Below are 25,896 nucleotides of genomic sequence, written 5' to 3' on the forward strand. Positions count from 1 at the left end.
GTGCAACAGAAAGAAGCTCTGCTGCAAAGATAGCTGTAACGACGGACATGGCTATATCGACTCGCCTGTTGATAATGATCAAGATTATATATACTTAAGGGGCTCGGAAATGTCTCCATCTATGCGTTACACATGCGTTACACGACCAAATTATAGTACCCTCTGCGAAGGGTATAACAACAAATAAATATCACAGCGGTGATAACAAAGGCTGATTTGTTTGCTTAACGCTTGCGCGCTTTCAAGTTCGCTTCCTGAGTCTTTCGTTTTTGCGCATGCATTAACAATTGCAACAGCAAACAGTCAAAAGCAATATATTGTTGCACACTCGAGTGCACGACAACGCACAAGTTAAACACAAATTGCATATTTTACACATTTATTTACAACATTGTTAGATATTTTGCCTAGGCGCCTCATTAACTGACTACTTACACATGACTCGACTCTCGACTCGACTCTCGACTCGACCCGACTCTTGGCTCCGGAGCGGACCCGTGTCGCCTCAGAAGTATGTGTATCTCGTACTGTATGGACTGCTATAATAGTTGAACGTTGCGTACGATGTGTCCGGCGTTTGAAATGTGGTGCTGAAATATGTGGGATCCACGCCGCCAGCCGCCGCGGCCACAGCTGCCACCGCTGCAAATTGAATGGAAGACAAATGAAAGAGAAGCACTTGGACTTGGCAATAATTATACAATTAATATGGTTAGGCTTGGGCTTGGGCTTGGTGGCGGGTGCACTTGAGATTAGTCGTGTTAACTTGGCTGCCAACTGGTAAATTCCAAACGTGGGCGTCGACCCAAGGTTAAGCGCTTCGTCAATCACAGCGCAGCCTCAACAAGCTGGTCAAGTGTTGTTTGGGCAAGTGTCCAGCTGCAGTTGCTGCTGCTGCTGGCCCGGGGCGTTGGCACGGCGATTTGGAATGCCCCGTTTAATGATTGGCCGCCGGCCACATTAGTCGCCCCTTGCAAGCTGTCGTCCGCATACAAATACTTTATGGTGGGTGGCTGTCAATTGGCGGCAACAATTGTGGCCATTTATTTGGCAATTGTTGCCTCAGTCACCGCAGTCTAACCACGGGCAGTCCTCATCCAGGAAGCCTGCGCTGCGTAGCGAGAACTTTGCGCTTGCAAAATTAATTACACAATGTCCATTTCGGCTTTTGGGCCGGCAATTGTATTGGCAGCATTTGGCTACCTGGTCGCCAATCGTGCATAAATTGTCAAATTGTAAAAATTATCTCAACTTAGTGTCGTTCGTTTTGTGTGTTCGTTGTGAAATGTTTTTCCATGCATTGTGTGTCCCAGTCCCAGTTCCAGTCCCCAAGTCCTCCGGCTTGGCCCACTGCTCGCTTTTTTGTTCCATGCGGCAAAGCTAGGCTTAGCCGCAGTTCAAAAGAAGAAAAAAAAAATACAGTTGCTCCATTTCGATTTTCTTTGCATTTCATGCCGCTCAAACGATATGCAAAAAAAAAAAAACTAGCAAGAATGCCCCGCTCAAAAGTGCTCGACTTGGGGATACTCTCTACTGAAAATTCATTTTGAATTCTTGCGGAGACGAAGTGTCTACTTAAACGGAACTTTAGCTAATAATTAATGTAATTAATTTATATATATAATCGTATCATTTTAGTTGATATAGCTTAAGAAAGATTTCTCTCTTATCAATATCTGTATTTTAAATATCCCGCAATCTCGCTCTAAATACTTAAATCCAATCAAAACAATCCTATTCCTATTAAGAGAACAATTGGAAGGAACGTACATTTATAGTTTAAGCTATCAGATGTATCTTTAAAACTTCGTTACATGCCTTCGCTTTGTTTCATTATACCCCTTACACATATTTTTATGTGTGCAGGGTATTAAAAAAAAGTTAAAATGCAAACTGCGAACATATTTTGCACAGCATTAGTCGCGCATATCATTGAGTATCTCCCCTCTCTCTCTCTCTCCCTCTTTCTCCCTCTCTCTATCTGTGCCTCTCCTTGCCTCTCTCCCCCTTCAATTCACATACTCTATGCAAATGTCTATGTGTGCGCTCATTGACTTTATAGACAGGCATAGACACATAGCTCCATATGGAGCTTAAGTCGCGATTGCTGCTGCAGCACCTGCTGCTGCTGCTGCTGCTGTTGCTGCCGGCTGTGCTCGGGGCCAACACATTTGCTTGTCGTTAAAAATTGTTCATATTTCATTTTCCAGTAAGGTACTTAAGGCATCACAACCTGCCTGCCAAGGGGGATAAGGGAATTAACATGTGGAGAGCTATGTTTGTAATCAGAGAACAAGTATTGAAAAAAGCTGTCGAGTAGTAAAAACTTTTACTGATAGCTCTGTAAAGGAACAGTATTAATTACCATCATTTTTATTAACACATTGCAAATTGATAAAAAGGCTATAATGTTTTTCTTCAAGTGTATTCAACAGGCGGAAATTCTTCCCCATAAAGTATATAAATTATTGATCAGGTCTTGCCAAGCTCGGTAACTAAAAAAGCTACCGACTTGAAGTATCTATTCTTTATTGCAATCCGTAATTGTTATACCCTGAACCCATTGAAAATGGGTAAAAAGGGTATTATGTATTCGACCCCATAAAGTATATATATTCTTGATCAGCATCAACAGCCGAGTCGATCTGACCATGTCCTTCTGTCTGTCCGTCCTTCCCTATGTATGAACGCAAGGATCTCGGAACCTATAGGAGCTAGAGACTTGAAATTTTGACTGTAGGTCCTCCTAGTGCTTGTGAGCTAGAGTCACCAAACTTGACATATAGCTTCTAAAATAGTATATATATATCAAGTATTTTTCATTTTATACCTATCGCCTGTCGGAAGAAGAGGGTTCAGGGTATCCCCTAGTCGGGAGCTCCCGACTAGAACCTCTTACTTGTGTTTTTCTATTAGCTTCTACCAATCGATAAATATGCATTTCAAGACTTGGTTTCTTAAACTGAATAAAATGCTTGGAAACCTTTTAAGAAAAGGGCATTCTAGGCAAAAATTGTAAATTTGATTAACTTTTTTATGCACAAGTATTTTACGAGCTCAACAAATAATTTTGCATGATATTTTTTAAACATTTCTAACTTGTTTTGAATGGGAAGGAAAACTGTTTTGTGGGCTATTTACAACAACATTCACATTTGTTAATCAGGCTTAGAAAATGCTTTTCAATCGAATTGGAAAATTGATCCCAATTCCGTGTCGAGTCATTGAGAAATCGAATTTTAGTCGACATTAATTTGAAGTTGCTTTTAATCGGTTTTGAGTTTGAAACGTTTTGAACAACTCTTGAGTCTACTTTCTGTAGCAAGATGCAACAAGTTGTGGCAACTGATTTGCTTTGTCATATTTCAACATTCGATTTGGATACACAACAAAAATCCATTTTTCCCCACGTCAAGTGCTCGTCCCAAGCCTACAATGTTTCGTCAGCCTAACCTATGTATATATCATAATAATAATAATATAATATCGTGTGCCCACACGGCAATGTGAAGCTGTCGTGAAGAGTGTAGGCCACGTCGTTACAGTTGTTGGATTTGGATTTGGAATCGGATTGGCCGTGGCTGAGGCTGAGACTGAGGCCGTCACAGTTCGATTTGTGTCGCTGCACTTCAAAGCTGGCTTTGTTAATTAGACGCTTGTTTTGTGTGCACTTACAATAATTGCTACAAGAAATCATAAACATACTTGTACGATAAGATCTAAAGCCAAATTGGTGCATTTGAATGTGAAACGCAAAAGACAAACAATTACTTAAAACAAGTTGAATTTTTTTGGCTGGAATTTGTGCGGCCGAAAGATGTCAAAGTAAAACGTAAAAAGTAAATAAAAAGTGTAACATACAAAAATACATTTTATGTGCTTGTGTTTGTTTATTCATAATTTAGTTCTTTAACTAAAAATAATAATTTTCGAGTTACAAATTAAACAAAATAAAAACTCTAAATTTCCAGAACAGAATATAAATACATAAAATAGTTGGCAAAATAAAAACAACAAAAAGAAAAAAGAATAAAAATAAGTGGAATTTTTTGTTTTTTGTGCGGCCGAAAGATGTCAATGTAAAAAGTAAAAATTAAATAAAAAGTGTAACATAAAAAAATACATTTTATGTGCTAATGTTTATTTATTTATAATTTAGATAGTTCTTCAACTAAAAAATAAGAATTTTCGAGTTACAATTTATTTAATAATTGGCAAAACCAAAAAAAATAAAAACAACAAAAGAAATAAGAAAGAATAAAAAGCAAAAGTACTAAATTGATGTGTTTGCAATTAGATAACAACAATTAAACTAAATAATAATAACTAATAAACAATTTTTTTTATTATTACATGTTGATTATTTTGTTATGTTAGTGTGTGTGTGCGGGATTGTGTGTACGTGTGTGTGTGTGTGTGTGTGTGTGTGCGCTGGGCTTAGGAGCGGATGGGCTGAGGTGCTTAAATTGAAGTTGGCTGCAATTAACTGTGACGCGTATTTCCGTTTCCGGCGCTGTTTGGCATTGTGTGTGGCTGTGTGTGGGTGTGCGTGTACTGTGTGTGTGTGTGTATATATGGCTGTGTGTGTGTGCAGTTAACCAAAGATTGTGCCTGTGAATTGGACGTGGGGTGGAGGGTACGTTAAAAAAAGACAATTATTCAACAAAACAACTGCATAAACTAAAAAAAAACGACTTCATATTTAAACATTACGTCAATTGCACTAATAAAGCTTTAAGTGTGTGTAAGTGTGTGAGTGTGTGAGTGTGAGTGTGGGTAAGAATGGCCTAGGTTCTACTATTGTCTGAATGTATTACTTTGCTGAGGTGGCACAAAGCCAAAGCCAGAGGCGCCAACAACAACGCCGCTCGACTCCTCAATCGCATCCGGGGGCGAGGGGGGGAACACAACGGGTCCTGCAAAGGAAATACACACAAAGATAATATAATATAAGGATAAGGTTGTGTGAAATTGTAAAGAGTGCAAGCTAGATTTTGGACAATCTCACCTCTGTTCTGGCGCGGATCACGGATCTGCGCTGCCGAGGGCTGTGCCAGGGCCAAAGGATCGTAGGCGAAGCGCGATCGGCCGGGGAATTGTCCTAGAAAGTATTGCTGGCCAGCGGCAAAGGCCAGGCACAGGCACAGGGCGGCAATGGTGACTGACTGCAAGAAGAAAAAGAGAGACATTGATACGATTAAGCGCGCGCGCATGTTGGTAATAAGTTTAAGTACGGTCGAGGCGATTAAACAATTGAAATGTGTGTCAATGCCAGCACAGTGCCAAGCATATGGAAAACAATTAAGCCAACAGTGTCTACCATTCAGTCAGAATGCCATTCAGCTGTACTCGATTCGAGCACGAGCCGACTGCCAACTGCCAAGTGCCAAATGGTAAGTGGTAAGTGGTAAGTGCTCTATTCAGTTCTTAAGGCTGTCTCTTTGGCCATTTTTCATATGCAGCGCGTGTCTATGTAATTAGCGGCAATTGCACAAAAACCATATCTATCACAATTGAAAAAAAAAGAGTTTTTTTTAAATGCCAGTTAACAAAAGACAAAGACAATCTTAACACTAAGATGAGTAACGCTCATACATTTGAATGCGACGCATGATTTCTAGCCTGGCTTCTCAGCTGGCTTTTCCCACTCTCAACTGGCTGTTCGCCACACGAACGACTGCCGAAGTCGCGGCTTGCTGATGCTGACACGAGCTACGAAGTTAATCGGCAAAGCTGGTCGATTCGTTCGGCTCTCATAGAGCAGAGAGGCTGAGAGTACATTCTACTTTTAGCTTTTACGCTCTTTCAGTTGAGAGAGCGCAATGATAGCTGTTACTCATCCGAGTGTTTATATTGTCTTTAGCTTAGCTCTCCAAAGCTGACCCAATTCGCCAATTGCATCGAATCTAATGCTCTGATAAGCATACGGCTTGAGCTCGTTAAGCAGCTAAGATCTGCGCTCGTCGAAGCTGCGGCGGCATGCATCAATGGCCCAAATTGGCTCCGTGGCCATAAATATATACTTATATATATATATAGAGTTGTAGGGGGGCTGTCTGCGCGGCGCGTTGAATTTATTGATTTCGCATTGAATGGTCGACAGGCTGGCACTTGGCTATTGGCAGCTTGCAACTGTGCCGCAAAGTGTTGCGCGGGTGTTTTGTTGCCATCTAATGTCTTATTAAAGGCCGTCGTCACGCAATTGCGCCAGAGTCTGGACACTAATCACAGGGCCGCAAAGACTTAATAGAACCGGGCTAACGAACCGGGCCAGCATTAAGTCCATATATTTGTTTGCTTTATGGTCAGTAATCACACCTGTATTGCCAACTAATTGCTGCTCGCTTTTGCTTTAGTTTCTTTTAGTTGTTATTTTTTATTTGTTGTGTGCCTTTGAAAGGTTTTTGCTTCATTAATTGCCTAATGGGCCGCGCCTGCAATCTGCATTGCACTGCAGGGCGTATGCGCAATATTTGTGCTTCATGTAAATTTTAACAAACATTTTTGTTGATTTTTGCGCTACTGCAGCGGCAATTCATTTCATTTAATATTCTGCAAAGTGCACCCTACAAATAAAATAGTACAAGAACAAAAAACAATATATCAGCAGCTGCAACAACAACAACAACTACGCTAATTGCTATTAGCAAAAATATGCATACAACAACAACAACAAAAAACAACAACTAGCAAAAAAAAATTGTCTTGGAAACTAAATAATCAAAAAATATGCAAACAAGGCGAACAGTTGCCAACGACAGGCAACTGCGACTCTCGTCTAGACATTAAAGTCTCGCCAACTTGTGAAAATGCTTTTAATTAATTCATGTTTGTTGCAGTTGTTGTTGTTGTTGCAGTTGTTGTCGTTGTTGTTGTTGTCCTAAAGTTAGACACGGCGTCTGTTGCCAGCGTAGATCTGCGAGGCCCAAGACATTGGCTCTGGCCAGAAGATCAGGCTAGCGAAGATTAAAACCATGCGATAATTACGCCAAATTCTCAAAACTGTCGCCTTTTTAAAGCGTGATTAATAACTCCTTTTGGCGTGGGAGGTTCGAGCGGGCGATCAATTGGCCAAATTCTTGGCCATAAGCCAGGTAAACTGAAGCACACAATTGGCTTGAGAAGTCGGCACAACTTTTGAATCCATCATAAATCAGATCAGAAATTAATAACCAAAAAAAGGAAATGACAATTTAAAGTAATTTGAGCGAACAGCTGTGATTGCACTGAGAAATATAATTGGCTTAGTTCAAGATTATTTGCTTAGTTGTTTACGGCAATCAATCTAATTGAGCTTGAGATCTGGGACAGAGGAGCAGAGGGGAGGAGGAGGAGGAGGAAGTGCATGATTGAAAGTAGTCTAAAATTGTACACTTTAGTTACTTTTATTTAAATGATCTAATATGAATTTTTGAAAATTTAATTTATGTACTTTTTTTTTCAGTGTATTTCACTCATAGCCTGGAATCTAGAACAGAGAAGAGGAGAGAAGGAGGAGGAAGTGGATAATTAAAAGTAGTCTAAAATTCTACATTTTAGTTACTTTTATTTAAATTAAATTAAATGAATTTTTGAAAATGTAATTTATTTTTTATTTTTTTCAGATTATTTCAATCAATGCGTGGAATCTAGAACAGGAGGAGGAACAAGAGTAAAAAGTAGCCTAAAATTTTACACTTTAGTTACTTTTTAAAAATTAGTTAATATGGATTTTCGAAAATTTAATTTATATATTATTTTTCTCAGTGCTTTTCAACTCATTGCCTGTAATCTAGAACAGGAGGAGGAACAAGAGTAAAAAGTAGTCTAAAATTGTTAGTTACTTTTTAAAAATTAGTTAATATGGATTTTCGAAAATGTTATTTATATACTTTTTCTCTCAGTGTATTGCACTCAATGCGTGGAATCTAGAACAGGAGGAGAAACTATAGTAAAAAGTAGTCTAAAATTGTACACTTTAGTTACTTTTAAAAAATTAGTTATTATGAATTTTCGTAAATTTAATTTATATACTATTTTTCTCAGTGTATTTCACTCATTGCCTGGAATCTATGGCTCCACTGTGGCATGATACACATGTAAACCGTCAAAATGTCGTCAACTGGAGCCGGAGGCAACGTGTCCACTTTTTTACACATTTGGATTTGGGCATTCTTTGAATAGTTTTGGACAACTGTTCAACTGTTGAAGCCGTGACAGGGTATTTGAAAGTGATCGTTTAAATTAATTAAATAAATTAAGCGCAGCACTTGGGTTGATTCTTGTTTTTGCGGCTAGCCGCAAGGAATCCACATTAAAAAAATTGGCACTCTCAAACCGTGCAGCACGCTAATGTGAGTTAATTTGTTTGAGAACAAAACTATTTGTATGGAAATTGCAATCATTCCTCATGGCAGCTCCCCCCGTTCCCCCTCCCCTCCCCTACCCCTTATCGTAGCCACAACAAATTAGTTGAACAAATGACCTTAGATATGATTTCGTAATTGGGCGGCGCTTGCTGCTTGGTTAGCAGGCCAGCAAAAACAGCAGCAGCAGCGGCAGCAGCCAAGACGGCCAAGATTGTTGGCCAACGGCGTCTCATGCGAAAACCCACCCACCCACAACAATGATTAAGTGCAGCAACATGTGAGCGTGCCCGTGTCCGTGCCCGTGCCCGGGCCAGCGCATGAAAAAACCTAAATAAAAATCACAACAACAACAACAGCTGGACAACGAGAGCAAAACAACAACAACATTGGCTTGTTAGCAGCGGCTTTGTATACCCTGTAAACAATGGTCTAAAGGGCATGCGCAGCCTAGACAACGTTTAGCTAAGGTTCTTATGCCTGAAAAATAACCGATTTTTGATATATTATAACATTAAAAATTCAAAATAATTTAAGTTTTTTTTACAGGGTATCTAGCCGTTGAGCACTGTGCGCTTGCAGCGCTTTTAGTTGTTTTTCAATCAGATTTTTCATTTTTGTGCTGGCATTTATTGGCGTTTAGATTTTGATTGGCTCAAATGTGCAGTAAAAATAAATTATTTTTTATTACTTTACAAGCCAAAAAAGAGAAAAATAAAAAATAAATATTGAAAAAAATCCATTCGAACAGGTAACCAGAGCGCCTTGCATTTGGACAAATATCAAAATGCATAAAATCAACTCGAAATGAACTTTCGATTAGTTGTTCCTGGCGAAAATGTGCATGGGCCAAAAAAAAAAGTGAGTCATGTGGAAAGAAAAATGGAAAATGAGGCCTGGCATGGCAACAGCTGGAGCGTTAATTAATCTTATTTAAATGGATTGTTGTCATTTGCCCAGCGAGCATTACGAATTTGATGTGAACAATTTGCCAGTTGCAAAAGTGAATGTTGAACAATTGAAATGCGCTCAAGTTTAGCCGGACACCAAAAATAAAACATAAAAGAATACAACAACAAAAACGAGAAAGAAGATTAAGGCTCTCTTCGGCACGCCGAATATTTAATACCCTGGCAGACGCAACCTTTTCATAATGCTCATAATTGCTACAATAGTTAATGCCGAGTAGGGTTAAGATATCTTGTAAAACAAAGAAGTTTTCCAAGCAAGAACCTACTTTTCTACCGATCGTTCCTATGGCAGCTGTATGATATAGTAGTCCGATGTAAATAAGATTTTGCATAAATGTAGAGAACATAGTGAAACTTATAAATGTCGAGTTTGGTCAAGATATCTTCTAAAACAAAAAAGTTTTCCATATAACAACTTAATTTTCGACTGATCGTTCCTATGGCAGCCATATGATAATGTGGTCCGATGTTAAGAAGATTTAGCATAAATGTAGGGAACATAGTGAAACCTATAAATGTCGAGTTTGGTCAAGATATCTTGAAAAACAAAAAAGTTTTCCATACAACAACTTAATTTTCGACCGATCGTTCCTATGGCAGCTATATGATATAGTGGTCCGATGTTGATAGGATTTTGCAAATATATGAGGAGCATAGTAAAACTGATAAATGTCGAGTTTGGTCAAAATATCTTGATAAACAAAAAAGTTTTTCACACAAGAACCTACTCTCAACCGATCGTTCCTATGGCAGCTATATGATATAGTGGTCCGATATGGATAGGATTTTGCATATATATGAAATGCATTGTAAAAGTAAAATATGTCGAGTAAGGTTAAGAAATCTTGATAAACAAAAGTTTACTTTTCGAACGATCGTCTCCTTCTATGCGTTACACATTGCACGACCAAATTATAATGCCCACCGCAAGGGTATAATAAATGAAAGAAAATAAAAAAGAAAATTTGATGCTGTTATCTGTTGTTAATGATTGTAACGCCTACAGCATCAGTTAGCCGCGCTCCAGATGCTAATGCTGTCCAGGTCCAGGTTAACGCTCGATTGAGCAACTGTGCATTGACTTTCAACACGGAAGCGTGCTGCTGCTGCTGCTCAATCCCGGCCTGGCTCCAGACTCTTGGCTTGGCCATCTGCAAGCAGTTGCGATTGTGGCTAAGCTCAAAAAATTTTAGCGAGTCTGTGTCGGCCGTGTTTAGTAGTAGGTGCAACAAGATCAACAACTGGCGCAACACGGCCGCTGCTTTAAATTACTTTGAATTGTGTTTAATAGCTGGAAATGATGCCGGGCCAGTTGGAGACTGTGTCTGACTTTGCTATTACTTATTGACCAGGCAATTATGGGGCCTCAATTTGCCGCAGCTCGTTGGTTAGGAAGTGCCAATTGTCGTTTGGCAGCGTGAGAATCGAAACACTTTTCCTTTTCCTTTTCCTTTTCCTGTTGATGCGGCCCCCCAATGCAAATGCAAACAAAAATTAGTTCAAGTTCAGCGAACAGCGCAAATTTGTAGCATTTAAGGCATGACAAAATGCCAAACACAACGCACATGTCGCACCCCCCCCCCCCCCTGACTGCTCACCTGCCTGCCCGTGCCTTATAAATATGGTAATGGCCTGGTCCACTCCGGCGATAAATCTAACATAACTATTTTGCAAGCGAAACGCTCTCATGTGGGCAGGCAACGCACGCTCGCCAAGCTTTGAGCTAATGTCCAACTGTAGCTGGACATGTGGAACATGTGTACGCCAGGCACTTGCCATGCGCACTGACTGACTGACTGACTGACTGACTAACTGACTGACTGACTGACTGACTGACTGAGTGACTGCTAGCAGTCCAAGACATGGCTCTGATTGCGACAGCTGCGCGTTTGCAGCTAATCGCGTCGCACTACGCGAATTGTAATAAAATAAGCGAAAAACTTTTTGCGACCGTTGCGATTCCCGATATCAAGTGACATGGCACATAGCATATAATGCCAAAGGCAATGGACATTAGCGAGATTTGGTCCAAATGGAGCGCAGAGCCACGACTGGCCAGAGGATTCAACGAAATAGATGGCACGAATTTGTTAAATGTCCAAGTAACGTGGAGCTTAATTGTGGCTGGAATACAACATGATATGCAGACCTCGATAGATGAGTTGTCCAAGTATCCAATTCATTTGGGGAACTGAGCAACGAGAATCTGGACTCAAATCCTCGGTAATTGTAGCCGAAGGTCTTAGTAGTAAAGCAAACTTAAAAGTATATATATATTGTTTAAAATGTTATCATCTTTACATGCTTGTTTCACTTCATTTCGTGAATGTAAAATGCTCCTCTATTATTATAGATTATATTATATTATTGTAGCCGGAGGCCTCAGTATTAAATTAGAGTTAAAAGTATATATATATATTATCATATAAAATTTTATCAACTTTCCATGCTTGTTTCACTCCATTTCGTGAATATAAAATGTTCCATTATTATTATTATGTGTGATTTAATTCAGTTTGTTTAACACATGATTGTAATAATAATAACAAATTATGTATTGTATAAAATTTAAATTTCAATATTATTTCATTATTATTCTATTTAGTTCAGTTTTGTTTACTATATCACAAAAATTAAAAAACTGGCAAGTCAAGCCCCATTAGAAAGATTCGAAGAACTAGCTGGTCGTCTACCTATAAGAACTGACCTAAGTTTAAGTTTTATTATTTGATTATTTAATAAATTATTAGCTAGTTTAAAGCTTCCCGCTTGTATCTAAACAATGCGTACTAAAAACCTTAAACACAATTTGACAACTTTTGTATTAAGTCTCAGTCTATGTTTTTTTCTTCCCCACTCATCTAATAATCAAATGTTTATATTGGCAATTTTAGAAAACTTAGAATATTATAAACATTGTTCCATTTAATTAAGTTTTTAGTTTACTTTCTCAGAATTCATAGAATTCATTCAGACATCAAAAACTAAACTTATATTTAGTATAGATTTTATTTCCCACAAATCTGTTCAACAAATATATTTAAATATTGAAAAAATACAAATTTTACAGTACGTTAGTTCACAGTTTGAGAAACTAAGTCTTAAAGCATTTTTGCCTCAAGCATGAAGTTTGAAACTTTTTGTGAGCTGATAAAACATATTCCCCTTAGCCTGGCCTAAACACACACACACACAGCTGCAAAAAGATATTGCAATTATGCATGACAATTGCTCGTGTGTGTGTTTGTGTGTGTGTGTGTGTGTGTATTGTGCAAGTGCGGCATCTTCATTAGCCGAGCTGAGAGCTCGACTTGGCCTGGGCCAGGTTAAAGCCGACCAAAGTCAGAGCAAGCCAAGCGAAACGCAAGGCAAATGTATGTATAAATATATATATATTTATGGCAATTAATTTGAATTTCTACACGCAAAGCGTGTAAAATGCAACAACATGTCGACGAGGACAAGTTGCTGGCGATGGCGACGATTAACAAAATGAATTAAAGCGATTGTCGAGCAATTAATAAATCTTTTCTCGAGTCTGCGCACGCATGACCCAATCCTAATCGAGAGCGATTCGCCAGACGCTGATTGCGGTTCCCAGGGTGCCCAGCTCGCCTGCTGGGATGAAACGACAACCGCCGACTGCAGCCAGTTGCAGTTGCAGTTGCAGTTGCCGTTGCATAACTTTTGAGACTCTAATGAATTGAACGCGGGCTTTTCATAGTTGTTTAATTTATGGCCGTGTCGCGCACACGCACATGCTCGCAATGAAGGCGAGACAAGGAGAGGAGGGGCGGACATACACGCAATGGTCAAGAAGTTGGTCAGCGCCAGTTTTGGTCACTTGACTGTGACTCTGGCTTTGGCTTTGGCGCGTGTGTATCGCACTTTTCAATTAACTGACAAAACGCATGCCCAAGCACGTTTTTGCCATTGCGTTTGCTGTTGTTGTTGTTGTTGTTTTTTTTTGCTTGATCTGTAAACAAGTGTCTGCTGCTTGTCTGGCACGGCCGCGGCCTTCAACATGAACTTGAACTTCCTGCCTTACCCCCCCCAACCGATTTTTTGTTTGTTGCGTGTAATTGCTGGCCGTTCTGCACATTGAGTTGAACTTCGGGCAGGCGGAAACATTGAAAGTGCGTGCGCTTGGCTGCATAATCATAGTTTTGTGTGTATGCCATGCAAATCGTATACAATTTATGGCCTGGATGCTGTACACGGTGCGGCACGCCCCCCAGCCAAAAGTCCATTGTCTGCGGCTTAACAGCTTAATAGCCAGTTACACACATGCAGCTCTCTCTGTCTCTGTGTGTTTATTTAAATACGATTACGAATAGATATGTTCATTTTTATATGCTCGCGGCTGGCTTTGTCATGTCTTTAATGCCGACAAAATGCTCGCTGCAAAAATTGACACACGACACAACGGGCAACTGGCGGCAACTGGCCATAAATTCAAGTGCCCAATAAAAATTCTGTATAGCACACAATGAGCCCCAAAGCTAGACTCAATTTGCGGTGAATGTTGGCCAAAAGTGTCTGTTGGCAATACAACTATTGCATTCGCATTCGCATTCGCATTAGCATGAGCATCAATGAAAATGCTGTGAAAATTGTCGCTTGGCATTGGCAACCACCAAAACAAAAGACTTAGGCAACGAACTTGGCTAACGCAAAATAAAATGCAATATTTTTTTCGCTTGTTTTTTTTTTGTTTTGCACTGAGTACTTACGAATTTCATGTTGATTTAGTTGTGTGTGTTATTTTTTGTTGTTGTAATTTGTAATTGTTGGCTGAGCTGCAATTAGTTAACAAATATTTCAAAAATTAATTAACTTTTTTATTAGGCACTGCACTTGTTTTTTTTTTTGGGTTTTTTAACACGAAACACGATTTTGTTTATAATTATTGGTATTGAAAATTTCTAACTTTTCTTTGATTTTTCTTTGTAAGCGAGATCACGCGTGTCAAATGAAACTGAAAGCCAAATTCAAATGAGCTGGGAACTGTTAGCTGGATGCCGTTTGGCTGTCAACTGGGTATTGGCTTACACGACTCTGCGCTGCGCTATATTTAAAAATAGTGTGTGTGTGTGTGTGCTGGCTGTGCCTGGTTGCGGGAGCTCGGCTTTGACTCGGACTCGAAATCGGACTCGGACTCGGAATCGGCGGATCGTGTACGGGTATGTACGTCGAGCTGTGCGGTAAAACGTTTAATGAATTCCAACAGAAATGCTCAGTTGATTTTATATAAAGCATGGCAAGCGTGCGCCGTTGTCGACGTCGACGTGGCCGTCGTTGCTTTGTTTGCTGCGTTTTGAGTGAGTTTTTTTTGTTTATTATTTTTTTTCTTTCTTTTCTGACTCGAGCGTTAGTGTGAGAGCCTTTGAGCTTGAGAGCTTTTGTTGCTGGCCTACGTGCGACACGTGATGGTCGTTGTTCTTGGGCGGATAGTGGCAGAAAAGGCAACTTTCTAGCGGCTGCTGCTGCTGCTGCTTTCCGGTAACCAGTTTCAGGTGACGCTGCACTTCATTCGGGTCAATCAGTCTGAATAGGCGCTTATGCAAATCTAATGCAAATGTAATAGGAAAGCTGGCTGGCAAGCACCTTGGCTTGATTGCAGGTGAAAACAGCTACAACAATTGCATCAACAACAACAACAGCAACAGCAACAACAGCAACAATAATAGCAACAATGCTGCTGCTGCTGTTTTGTCAGCAGTTAAAAAGCTTTGGCAATTTCTTCCGCCTCTGCCGTTTTGACCGTGAAAATTTCGTGTGATTGTTGGCCTGTTGGTCTGTTTGTTTGATTGTTGTTGCTTTTCTAGCCGTTTTCAGTCAAGTCGAGGAACGCTGTTGACTTGATTTAAATGACAATTTACGTTATATTCGCTTATATGATTAAATATAGCAATATGCATATCATAGTCATAACGCACGAATTACCTGCCGGAAGCACTAAACAGAAGGCTTAAATCACAAGCCTCCCAGCTGTTTCTGTATACAGCATACATATTTTTAATTACAATTTATGCTACAGTTGATGTGCAACATTAAATGCTTGACATTTACGACCCTTTAGCTGAAAAACAATTGTTCAAAATAGCCGCCTACGAGGGCGGCTCTATACGTTATTAAGCGTGTGCCAATTTATATTTTTAGTATTTTTTTCTTCCATTGAACTTTTTGGTATTCTAATGAAATGCAAAAACTGGCATCCTTGTGAAGGTGTTGCCATATCACTTAACACAAAAATTACTTGCACAAATAAATGAAAAACGGGCATTTGCCTGAGGTTAATTTGTTGAACTTTATATAATAAACGCAGCTATAAATCATTTCATGACTTAATTAACGACCCTCGTAATTAATGCGTACAATTAAATACAAATTGCACACTTGTCGCAGCAATGCAAGCAATGCGTACGTTTTTTTTTTCCGCCGGCCAACGCATTTAATTAGCCATGCAGCACTGCGAAGGCTACGAAGGAGAGGAGAGAGGCCGAGAGAGAGAGAGACCGAGAGAGAGAGAGAGAGAGCTGTGCTAGCCGATTGGCTGGCTAATTCAAATACCAAGTTCAAGTTCAGCTGTCAGGTGTCTGACGGGACGGCCGCAAAGTTGCCTTCTTTTTGTTGATGCCACAAGTAGCAGAAAACCGCAAAAATTAAATTGAATTGTATAATTCATAGTCTGTATTGTCTTCAGCTGGCGTTGGGGTCAAGTTCAGTTGGCCAATTGGCCAGCGCAATTGTTGTAAGCTGTGCAACAATTAGCGCGCTTAATTGTCGACTGCCATTGATTTATGGCTGATCGACTAAACAATTAACAAATTGCCTTGCGCGTACTTTGCCTTTTGCATTGCCTGCTTTGGCTTTCTTTTTGTTGCTGTTGCCATTTGCTTGTGTTTTTTTCTTTTTTGGCACTTAATTGAAATAGTTGAACGTCTGACAATAGTTATCAATTAATCATTGGCGCAAATCTTGGCCTCAGCTTGGCTTGGCCCGGCCTGAGGTTATTGCCACTTTGAGGAATTAAAAAACAGCGTTGAGAGCAGAGCCAACTAAAATCTGTTTTGGGCTCAAACTTATCTGCACATGACAGGCCGCCTCAAATTAATGGATTTTTAAATGCGCTAAAAATAGTCGCTGATATGCTAGTCCAAGTATTCGCAAGTTAATCACTTGGCTTATCCTGCTGTCGGCAATTAGAATTACAAGCCCATTAATCAACGATTGCTGCACGCGCAGCACAATTATCAAGTTCAGCTCATAAACATTTCACTCAAAAGGTATATCGTAAATGAATTACATTTACAATTTATTATAATCAATACATGTTGTATTGAAACGAACCTCGCCATTACACATTTTGTTAAGGAAGTCATTTGCAAATGAGTTCAAAACCTCAAGAAGAGCAATAACTTGCCCAATATTTAAATGTGGAACTGGTCATTATCCCAAACGGCACGCCGACTTATGCACACTCTGCGCTCGGTATTAAAAGGTGAGTAATGAAAAAGCTTGATTTCAAATGTGCATAAGTGATAATATATACATATATTGTCATAATGTTGTCATGATTGCGGCGTAGCACAATAATTTTAATCGCAGTTTTATATATAACGGTTTTTCTCTGTATTTTTACCAGCACTTACCAACACTTGGCTATTGCATCCACTTCTATCACTTCATAATCCATGCCAAAAGTAAATTCTCCTCTGATAAGGTATTACCACTTGTTATATTGATTATCGTGTATTGCACTCAAACTCCAGGTCAATTGTAAAATTTATAACATTTATTTTTGATTTAACAAATTCGGATTACCTTTTTCGGCATTCACTTTATTCCCTAAGTTGTCGATGCGATTCAATGACCTTCCTGGGTTAATAATTAAGCGTATGACGATGCAGCACTTATATTCTGATATAATTAGATACGTTATATGCCAATTAGCGCCGTGTTGAGGAAGCGTTGCTAAGGCTGATGCTGCTTTAAACGGTTGACAATATTTAACAGTTATTGCACTGCGCGGTCGCCAATTAGCTAATTGTGCCCAAATGTGCATAGAGAATTATGAAAAGCGAGCGCAAGTTCGAATGTTTAGCATTCCAAAGTTCCGGTCCAATTTCAATTCGATTTGCATTATATATGCACACACACACATAAGCACATACACATGCATGCATGTTTATGAAGTGTTTCGCTTTTATTCTCACGACATCGACCTTGACAATGCTCGAAACAGTGCGCCGCAGGTCTGTGAGTGTGAACGCATGCTTCAGCGGTTGGCAAGGAAGAAAACTCTTGATGCTGGAACTGGTTTTTGGTTTTCCATTAGGCGTCAATTGAAGGCGCGAATATGCGTATGTAATATGCCGTTGCAGCAACAACAACCACGCATAACGTAAGTTTGACAAACTGACAGCGCTGTCGCTGTTACAGTCATGGGATTTAATTGAAACGGGTTAGCGGCGAGGTTGCATATGCGTGGTAAATTATGTTGCCGAAACTAGACGCTTAACTACTTTCGATAGGGAAGAGGTTTACTATTTGTTTACTTGTCAACAGCGGCAATTTGTATGTTAAACGTTGAGTCAGTTTCGTGTAATTATTATTTTTGGCGGGTACATTTTAAAGTGTGCACTGGCAATGCTGAATATAACAGCTACCAAGTTTAGTGTTGTAATATACATAAATATATCGTTTGCCAAATATCGATATAGTAGAAGTGCCTTCACATAATTTTTAAAATTTACTATTAAATTTAATTAAAAATAGAAAACAGGTACAATAAAAAAGTTAAAATAATAATCGATGCCTAAAATATTCGCAATGTGATTTTTGATAAACAGTTTTAGTGTTTGTTAATCATCAAATCAAAAACTATCGGTATATGGAACAATAGAGACTATCGATAGTGCCAACAACTAGCAAAAAGCAACCACTCATCAAACCGGCATCAGCACCGAAAAAGCGAGAAATATTCGCCTGAGCTTAAACCAAATTTTCGTAGAGTAGACGCCAACGCATGCCAAAATGACGCACACAAACACAAATTGGATCCTGGCATTTTTCGGCACTCTGTTGGCTTTGGAGCTAGTGACTGGCTCCGAAAACAATGAGTATATGAAGCGGGAACACAGTCTAGTGCGTCCATTTCAAGGTAAGATAACACTATGATGCATGCCAGAGGCATGCCATAAACACGACACGATTCGTTATCCATTCCAGGCGTTGGCGTTATACTACCCCACTGGGATTTTCTGGGCAACACAATGGTCACCAGTAACTACATAAGACTGACACCGGATTTGCAATCAAAGAGCGGCGCACTGTGGAACTACTCGGTATGCGGGCATGGAAATTGTATTTATTAAATAATTGTTGCAAATTTATATCTATCGCAGCCCATCATGGGACGTAATTGGGAGGTTCACGTTGGGTTCAAAGTACATGGCAAGGGCAATGAGCTGTTTGGCGACGGATTCGCCATTTGGTATACAAAGGATCGGATGCAAACAGGTCCTGTTTTTGGCAGCAAAGATCATTTCTCTGGGCTGGCCATTATACTGGACACCTACAGCAATCACAACGGACCGCATAATGTAAGTGCCATGTCCAGCTATGGCAATATTATCACTGAAACCTTCCCTCTTTGCATTCAGCATCAACATCCCTATTTGAGCGCTATGGTCAATAACGGTACCTGGAGTTATGATCACGACCGAGATGGCACCCATACCCAACTGGCCGGCTGTGAAGTGCGCTTCCGTAATGTGGATTACGACACGTTTATTAGCATCCGATATGAGAACGATGTGTTGTCCGTTTCGACGGATCTCGAGAATCGAAACGAGTGGAAAAACTGCTTTGTGGTAAACAATGTGGAGCTGCCCACAGGCTATTACTTTGGCATGTCAGCAACAACGGGCGATTTGTCCGATAACCATGACATTCATACCTTCAAGTTCTTCGATATTGACACAAATATCAGTGTAAGTACGCATATAGGATAAGACTGCAGGCAGTCTATTAAGAGGATTTACTTTTCTTTGATTGCAGCATGAGGAGATCTTGCAGCGCAGCAACATTATTCCAAATGCCAAAACATTTGAAGCGCCGCGAGAGCACAAAGATGATCCGAAGCCAGGAATGTCGAATGCCAAGATCTTTTTCATACTGCTATTCGTAGTGCTGGTGACGGCGGGCGTGGCTATTTTCGCCATATCGTATTTCAAGGATCGCAATGCGCGAAAACGCTTCTACTGAAAAACGAGAGCTCCAACTGCAACAGCAACAGCAACAATAAATGCAACCAAACCTAGGCATAGTCTACCAAAACATCATGTTACAAGCAGCAGCTGACAAGTTTCAAGTCCTTTTACAGTTAATTTATATTGAATGTGTACCCATTACGACGATACTTGTTCATACGTTATCTAGACTACCCGGTTTTTGTTAGAATGTTCATTTTTTTGAAAATTGTGGATTAGGCAAAACAACAACGACGCAACGGGCAACAGACAAACGGGCAATTGTTAAATTTAAGTGAAAATTTTTAATCTGAACTATAGACAAATTGAGACCGTAAGAATATTATTGCAGTGTGTGTACATTACATTAGAAAAGATTTAAAAAGAAACGACCAACCAACTGCAACTCATAATTCTGCAAACACTTTAATTTGGTTAGACCCAGTGATGGTGCTGACGCTGCCGGCTACCCGAGGCTGATCGCGGCGGCGTCGGCCGTACGGTGGCCAGCATGGACTCAATCTGGCGCACCTGATTGCTAACAAATCGATCGCTGGGCGGATCATTGCGTTCGCTCTCCAAGTTATCGCTGGACTTGTGCATGCCACTCAAAATGCACTGCTCGAACAATGACTTGGACTGGCCATCGTCTAGCGAATCGTCGGAGCTGTAGTCAGTCTTGGCGCCAGCAATTGTCTGTCGTCTGTGGTTGCTTGGCTTGGGCAGCGTGTTCGTGAGACTCGAGCTAGTGCTGGCACTGGCGCCGCTAGGCTGAGGTCTGCAGCTGCCGGCGGCAATGGCCTGAAAAGTAACGAGATTATGTGACAGCATTCATAGAAGATTTGCTAAGAGCGCACTTACCTGACTCAGCAGATTGCAGTCATCGTCCGAATCCATTGACAATGAGCTGAGCGAATCGCTGCGTTTGGGCAGCTGGCGCGGCTCTGCCTCCACATGGGCTGCACTTCGTCGTGGCGGCAACTTGGGCGCCAACTCCGCATTCCTAGGCAACAGCTGCGGCGGCTTCAGTGCACGCGCCGGGCCCACTTGCGCAGAGCCCACGGTCAAACTGGAGAGTCCAGAGATCACGGAGAAATTGCAAGGACTGTCCTCTACGTAGTACTTATTCATCTCATCCGTTACGGGCAGATAACTGGGCAGGGCGCTGCCGCCGCAGCGCATCTTGGAAATGGCATCCTCATTAGCCTGGACTTGTGGCATCGGCTCATTGGCATTCTGGTCATTTGCCGTGGAGGCTATCGAGAGCACCGAGAGATTGCTGTTGCTGCCCGCCTTCGACAGCAGCGCAGGCGTGTCCTCGGTGCAGTAGCTGCGCGGCGCATCGTTGCCATTAAGATCATTTCCATTGGAATTACCGTTCCCGATGGCACTAAGATGCAATGTCTCAATCTTGCGTTCACGGCGCGGCGACTGCGGCATGCTCTGCGTGGGTGAATCCGGCAGCTCCGAGGGTGAGATGACGCCGCTTTGCATGCGACTGTATTCACTAATTACCGAAACGTTGTCATCACAGCCAATGGTCTCATCATTCACCAGTGAATCCATGGAGCTGTGTCTGGAGAACATCAGCGGTGTCTCCAGTGCAGAGTCAATGGCCTGGCTGTTGCTATTGTTGTTGTTGTTAGTTGCAAGCAATGGAGTTGCTGGGACAGGTTGATGTGGTGCGTTGGCTGACTTGGGCACAACATCCGGCTGCTTCGGGGCTCCCTCCGTGAGGCTGTTGAGCGAATCGAAGCGACTGAAGCTGCCGGGCGTGCCCTCCTCACAGTAATTGATTGGACGCTCGCCGGGCTCCGGCTCGGGCGTGTGCAAACAGCCATCGGGCTTAACGGCTGCCAGATTCTCCAGCGCATTGCTGCGCAAGTTGAGCGTCTTGGGACGCTCGACCTGATCGCTGCTCAAATCGCAAGCCGACGCCGACTTGGCAAGCGGCAGAGCAGCGGGGCTGCCAGTTTCGTCTAGTATGAGCAGTATCTCGTTGCTGCCCCGCTGCCTGTCCTCGCACGCCGCTGGCTGCGGCTGCGCAGCTTGCGCGGAGCGCCTTTCCTTGTACCGCGCACTGAAATCTGTGGGCTGATCCAGGTCGATGGAGTTGTCGAAACTGGCCTTTGCCGGCTTGTGCTCGCTGTAGCTGTACTTCATCGAGTAGTCAATGGGCTGCTCCTCCGTGGGCGTGCCGTAATGGCTCTTCACCGTGGCCGCGCCCAGTTTGCGCTGCTCGAAGGCGCTGTCGGATTTGGTGGAGTATTTTGTGGAATCGGAGTCGGATTTGCCGGAATAGATTGACTCGCGGCTTTCGCATTTGCGTGGCAACGTATTGCTCCCGTTGCTACTGCTGCTCGCATTGCCGGGGCGCATCTTCTTCAGTGAACCCGTGGGATTGCTGCTAAGACGCATGGAGCTGTAACGTCGTGGCAGCGTGCCCGCATGCCCGTCCAGCTCCTTCGGTGGCAGCTCGTTGTTGGTTGCTAGCTCAAGGGCGTTGCGATAATTCACCAGGTTCTTGAGCGCAGATGCGCTGCCCTCAGCTACCATGGGATTCTTCGAGCTGGCGAGAGCACGCAACAGTGGAATGGCATTGTGATCGATAAGAAACTGTTGATCCTGGGGACAGCGTGCGGACAGATTCCAGAGCGTGCCGCAGGAATTGCTCACAACCGTCTGGTTGTCCGACTTCAGCTGTTGCAGGAGTATGGCCAGGCAGTTGTGCTCCCGCAGGATCTGGCGATACGATTCACAGACAGCTATGTGGCTGGACACGTTGCGCAATATGCCGCCGGCATTCTCGACAATCTTCAGCGTTTTGCTGGGTCCCTCGTAGCTGAGCATTTGCACAAGAAACCCCAAGGCGCCATCGACAGCACAGAACTCCGCCTTGTTGGTGCTGCAGTGCGCCGACAGGTTCCACAGAGCCGAAAGAATGGCCTTCAAAGTGTTCTCACTCTTGTTGTGCATGGCGGCCAAGGCGAGGGCTGTCACCGTGCCAAGCTCATTGAATATGGTCTTCAGGTGCTTGTCCGCGCGCCACGAGAGATTGCGCAAAACGCTGGCCGTCGCCTGCAGCAGATCATCGACATCTGCGGCTGCATTTGAGTCGAGCTGCGCTACCAGCGCTTCCATGAACTGCTTCTGGCCGCAGAGCAGCGACTTGTTGTTCTCCTCGCCACAGGTGAGATTCGTAAGCGTCATGAGCGCATAGCGTCGCAGTAAATTGCATTGATCTCTGCCCGCAGCCGGGCCGTGCACGGCATGATCCAGATGCACCAGATTTGGTATGGCTTTTAGGGCGCCCAACTCGCACATGGTCTGGCGATGTTCCTCATCGAAGCTGGCCTTCATCAGCAGCTTCATGGCCGCCAATGGATGACGCTCCTCATCGTCGGCAATTGATTCGCCGCCGCTTTGCAGTTGCGTGCGCAAAAAATTACAACTATAATCGTGTATTTGATCCAGCAAGCGCAGCACCTTCACCTCCCGCTGATTCCCGTGCACAATGTTATGCAGGGCTTGGCTGGCGTTCTTACGCGCGGCTCCACCCGCGACGGCCCCATCGTCATTGGCATGCAGAATTTTCACCAATAGTTGAATGCAGTCGGAGCTGCGCAGTGCGGCGCAGGTGTCCGCATTTCGTGATAACTCCAAAAAGTTACGCGTTAGCTCCAGTTGCTTGTGAGCGTCGCTCTCGTTCAGCGTCATGTTGACGATTGATTTCCACTTTATTGATTTTGCTGTCGCTAAGACTCTCTCAGTCACTGTAGCTTTGTACCTAAGCGTATTCCAGGAAATATTACTTGCCCGTCCTTTGAGGCACTGTTAACAAGCAGGTAGCCGACATGTGCTATGTTGTGGGGTACTTCATAATGGCTAGGTAAAAATAACCTACAGCGCAGAAGCAGCTGCCTTTGTTTGGATGCTGCTGTTACACTCGTATCGGGTTTGAAAAGCAACAAGTAATCGATAGTTGCATTCATTTCATGGTAAAAGAAACTACAAGGTAGTGCACACACCGATTTCGGTTGCAATGCATTAACGTTCAAGGGATGAAGTAAACTATCTAATTTTGCTTAATTTCTATAACTTGAATAATTAACTTAGATATACAGAATTTCTTCTTCTTCTCCTTAATCTTAATATAACAAAGATCTTCGGACAACCAAAATACATTAAACAGAATTATTTTAAGCTCCATCTTAGCGGATTTAATATGGATTTACAATTATGACGTCACAATTAATATGGTCATTTAGTGCATCTAACATATCGTAATGTTCTATCAAACATTGTGACAATCTACCATCACTAGTTGATGTTACGTTACGTCACGCATAACAGCTGGTCACACAGCTGCTTCGCCGCGTTGAGTTTGTCGTAGAAAATAATGAATTTCTTGAAAAAGGTAAATAAAACAAATAATAAATATCTGTTAAACGTTATTCGTGTTGCATTTTTTAGGTGACTACGCAAATATTGCCGCTGGCTGAGGCACAGCTCAGCCTGAGCAACAAATCAGCATTGCACACCAGCGCAGTTTGCTGTCGCGTGCAGTCCGGACGTTACCGCATAACCGTAAAACGGGATCGACCGCTCACCTACGAGATGGCCAATCCACCGCATTTTATTGGACATCGCAAGACGTGGAACTCTTGGAACACATGTATGTGCGCTGCATTTTCTTTTATTGAATTTTATATAATTTCTTAAACAAACATTTTTTAGCCACTCTTAAGGATGCCTTGCGTCCATCTCAGACAGCAATTGAGGATGTCTTCATTCGCAAGTTTATAACTGGCACCTGGCATGCGCTTGTCTGTTCCGAAATCATTATCAAGCGACAACACAATACAATACGCATCGCTGCCATCATACGACAGGCGATTAGCCCCCGCAAAATGTACTTCCTTATTGGCTACACGGAAGAGCTGCTCTCCTATTGGATGCAATGCCCCGTCACTCTGGAGTTCCAAACGGTGGCCGACAAGAAGGACGTGGTCTTTAAATATATTTAGTACCTAAACGTTTTTACTTGTCTATTCAATACAATTATACTTCTAGTACATACATTTTTTTAGTGCTACTCAATGCGCGTATTCCACCTCACTGTTATTGCTGTGCCAAGATTTGATGGCTTTGTTTACAATGACCCCATCCTTATCTTTGACCTGGAAAATAGGCGACGTTCAAGTACCTTTAAAATGTAATATGTATGATTCATACCGTTTCGATCAATGCTTTTAGTTCCTCCTGAGAGCTAAGATCGAATATCAAAGACTTGATGTCTTTTACCAGCTCCAGAAAGAGGAATACGACTATCTTCTTGGCGCCACCGCATACCTTGTCCCAAATTTTGACTAGCATAGTTTCACAAATTACCCCGGCGAAGCAAGTTATATACCAGTTCTCCAAGAGCTTCGAGTTGACATCAAATAGACCAAACTGTTCTAAGCGACTGAAATCAAAAAACTGATTTAAATAAAAAACAATTGTCTGCAATATATGCTACCTACTAAAATAATCCAATGTCTTCGCGCTTGAGTAGTATTTGGGTCAATTCCTTTAGTTTGCCACATTCCTTCTTCAGGTCACGCGTGTACTGGTAAAACTCCTTGGCTATCCAGTACGTGTCCACCTCATCGTCAAATATGTCAAGTAGTGTGCGCACAATTTCAACGAAATGATTGTCATCTGCCTGAGCTCCGGCTCGAACACTGCTATGCAACAACCGATTGTTTTCCAGTAACCACATTTTATGCATGACCAAATCTCTGGACTTAGATGAGTCCTGGTCTACGCAACGCATTACAGTCACGGCGCGTAGCAAATCCTCGTAGACCTGGCGGCGTTGTTCCCGAACATATTCAGTATTGCTTTTGTGAAGTGGCATTATACCCATTATCAGGCTCCAGAGCAAACTACGCTGCTGTGCTGGGACCGTATAGGTATATACGAAGTGCTTCAGCTTGGCCAGATTGCGTATATCATCCTGTAGTAGTTTATCGAGTGATTTCTTTTCTTCAACGCTAAAACAGCCAACTTTTTCATAATAACTAGACCTAAAATTACGCTCATCTGTGGTCATCTTTAACATTTATTTCGGCAAAAATTTTTACGGTCTTTGTTTACTTCAAGTCGCTCGACCGGGACAGTATATTGTTCTGTTCTGCAGCAACAATAAAGAGCAAAAATAACCCTAAAAATGTCAAAATTCAATGAAAACGACGGAATCTTGAATTGGTCAAATTTTGAATAACCTCTGGTCACTTTTTCTAAGTAAAACTCATTGGCGGCAAATTCAGAAAAATTATA

The 25,896-nt window shown here is 41.9% G+C and overlaps 5 protein-coding genes across 5 annotated transcripts; 2 read left to right on the forward strand and 3 right to left on the reverse strand.

Moving 5' to 3' along the window:
- Positions 1-362: 362 nt before the first annotated feature.
- Positions 363-14,523, reverse strand: LOC135436325 (uncharacterized). The gene is made up of 5 exons (XM_064693899.1): positions 14,369-14,523; positions 14,050-14,115; positions 5,009-5,165; positions 4,818-4,916; positions 363-642 (listed from the first exon to the last, which is right to left on the reverse strand). The coding sequence occupies exons 2-5, from the start codon at positions 14,056-14,058 to the stop codon at positions 506-508; spliced, it is 402 nt and encodes a 133-aa protein (XP_064549969.1). The 5' UTR covers positions 14,059-14,115; positions 14,369-14,523; the 3' UTR covers positions 363-505.
- A 3,715-nt stretch (positions 14,524-18,238) lies between these two features.
- LOC135437162 (vesicular integral-membrane protein VIP36) lies at positions 18,239-19,985 on the forward strand. Its single transcript, XM_064695026.1, has 5 exons — positions 18,239-18,482; positions 18,551-18,666; positions 18,727-18,924; positions 18,985-19,314; positions 19,382-19,985. Exons 1-5 carry the CDS (start codon positions 18,356-18,358, stop codon positions 19,586-19,588), a joined length of 978 nt encoding a protein of 325 aa, XP_064551096.1. The 5' UTR covers positions 18,239-18,355; the 3' UTR covers positions 19,589-19,985.
- Positions 19,855-23,572, reverse strand: Apc2 (Adenomatous polyposis coli 2). Its single transcript, XM_064695020.1, has 2 exons — positions 20,434-23,572; positions 19,855-20,373 (listed from the first exon to the last, which is right to left on the reverse strand). The coding sequence occupies exons 1-2, from the start codon at positions 23,287-23,289 to the stop codon at positions 20,008-20,010; spliced, it is 3,222 nt and encodes a 1,073-aa protein (XP_064551090.1). The 5' UTR covers positions 23,290-23,572; the 3' UTR covers positions 19,855-20,007.
- Positions 23,573-23,877: 305 nt separating this feature from the next.
- Positions 23,878-24,651, forward strand: mRpS24 (mitochondrial ribosomal protein S24). The gene is made up of 3 exons (XM_064695028.1): positions 23,878-23,989; positions 24,046-24,247; positions 24,310-24,651. Exons 1-3 carry the CDS (start codon positions 23,972-23,974, stop codon positions 24,597-24,599), a joined length of 510 nt encoding a protein of 169 aa, XP_064551098.1. The 5' UTR covers positions 23,878-23,971; the 3' UTR covers positions 24,600-24,651.
- Positions 24,396-25,811, reverse strand: TBC1d7 (TBC1 domain family member 7). The gene is made up of 4 exons (XM_064695027.1): positions 25,098-25,811; positions 24,808-25,039; positions 24,653-24,752; positions 24,396-24,583 (listed from the first exon to the last, which is right to left on the reverse strand). The coding sequence occupies exons 1-3, from the start codon at positions 25,676-25,678 to the stop codon at positions 24,669-24,671; spliced, it is 897 nt and encodes a 298-aa protein (XP_064551097.1). The 5' UTR covers positions 25,679-25,811; the 3' UTR covers positions 24,396-24,583; positions 24,653-24,668.
- Positions 25,812-25,896: the final 85 nt, after the last annotated feature.

The sequence above is a fragment of the Drosophila montana genome, unplaced genomic scaffold, assembly GCF_035044405.1.
Source record: "Drosophila montana isolate Dmon_TW-CO22-7 unplaced genomic scaffold, ASM3504440v1 contig_3733_1, whole genome shotgun sequence".
In the NCBI taxonomy this organism is placed as follows: domain Eukaryota; kingdom Metazoa; phylum Arthropoda; class Insecta; order Diptera; family Drosophilidae; genus Drosophila; species Drosophila montana.

Bases quoted from the DNA above. Each gene is read 5' to 3' on its own strand.
- mRpS24 (XM_064695028.1), top strand. The intron at 24,248-24,309 runs GTATGTGCGCTG...AACATTTTTTAG, and splicing joins GTGGAACTCTTGGAACACAT to CCACTCTTAAGGATGCCTTG.
- LOC135437162 (XM_064695026.1), top strand. From the start codon at position 18,356: ATGACGCACACAAACACAAATTGGATCCTGGCATTTTTCGGCACTCTG. The intron at 18,925-18,984 runs GTAAGTGCCATG...CTTTGCATTCAG, and splicing joins ATCACAACGGACCGCATAAT to CATCAACATCCCTATTTGAG. The intron at 19,315-19,381 runs GTAAGTACGCAT...CTTTGATTGCAG, and splicing joins ATATTGACACAAATATCAGT to CATGAGGAGATCTTGCAGCG.
- Apc2 (XM_064695020.1), bottom strand. From the start codon at position 23,289: ATGACGCTGAACGAGAGCGACGCTCACAAGCAACTGGAGCTAACGCGT. The intron at 20,374-20,433 runs GTAAGTGCGCTC...GTTACTTTTCAG, and splicing joins ACTGCAATCTGCTGAGTCAG to GCCATTGCCGCCGGCAGCTG.
- LOC135436325 (XM_064693899.1), bottom strand. The intron at 4,917-5,008 runs GTGAGATTGTCC...TTTCCTTTGCAG, and splicing joins TGATCCGCGCCAGAACAGAG to GACCCGTTGTGTTCCCCCCC. The intron at 643-4,817 runs GTAATACATTCA...TTCAATTTGCAG, and splicing joins CTTTGTGCCACCTCAGCAAA to CGGTGGCAGCTGTGGCCGCG.
- TBC1d7 (XM_064695027.1), bottom strand. From the start codon at position 25,678: ATGTTAAAGATGACCACAGATGAGCGTAATTTTAGGTCTAGTTATTAT. The intron at 25,040-25,097 runs GTAGGTAGCATA...TTTTGATTTCAG, and splicing joins GAAGACATTGGATTATTTTA to TCGCTTAGAACAGTTTGGTC. The intron at 24,753-24,807 runs GTATGAATCATA...CCTATTTTCCAG, and splicing joins TAAAAGCATTGATCGAAACG to GTCAAAGATAAGGATGGGGT.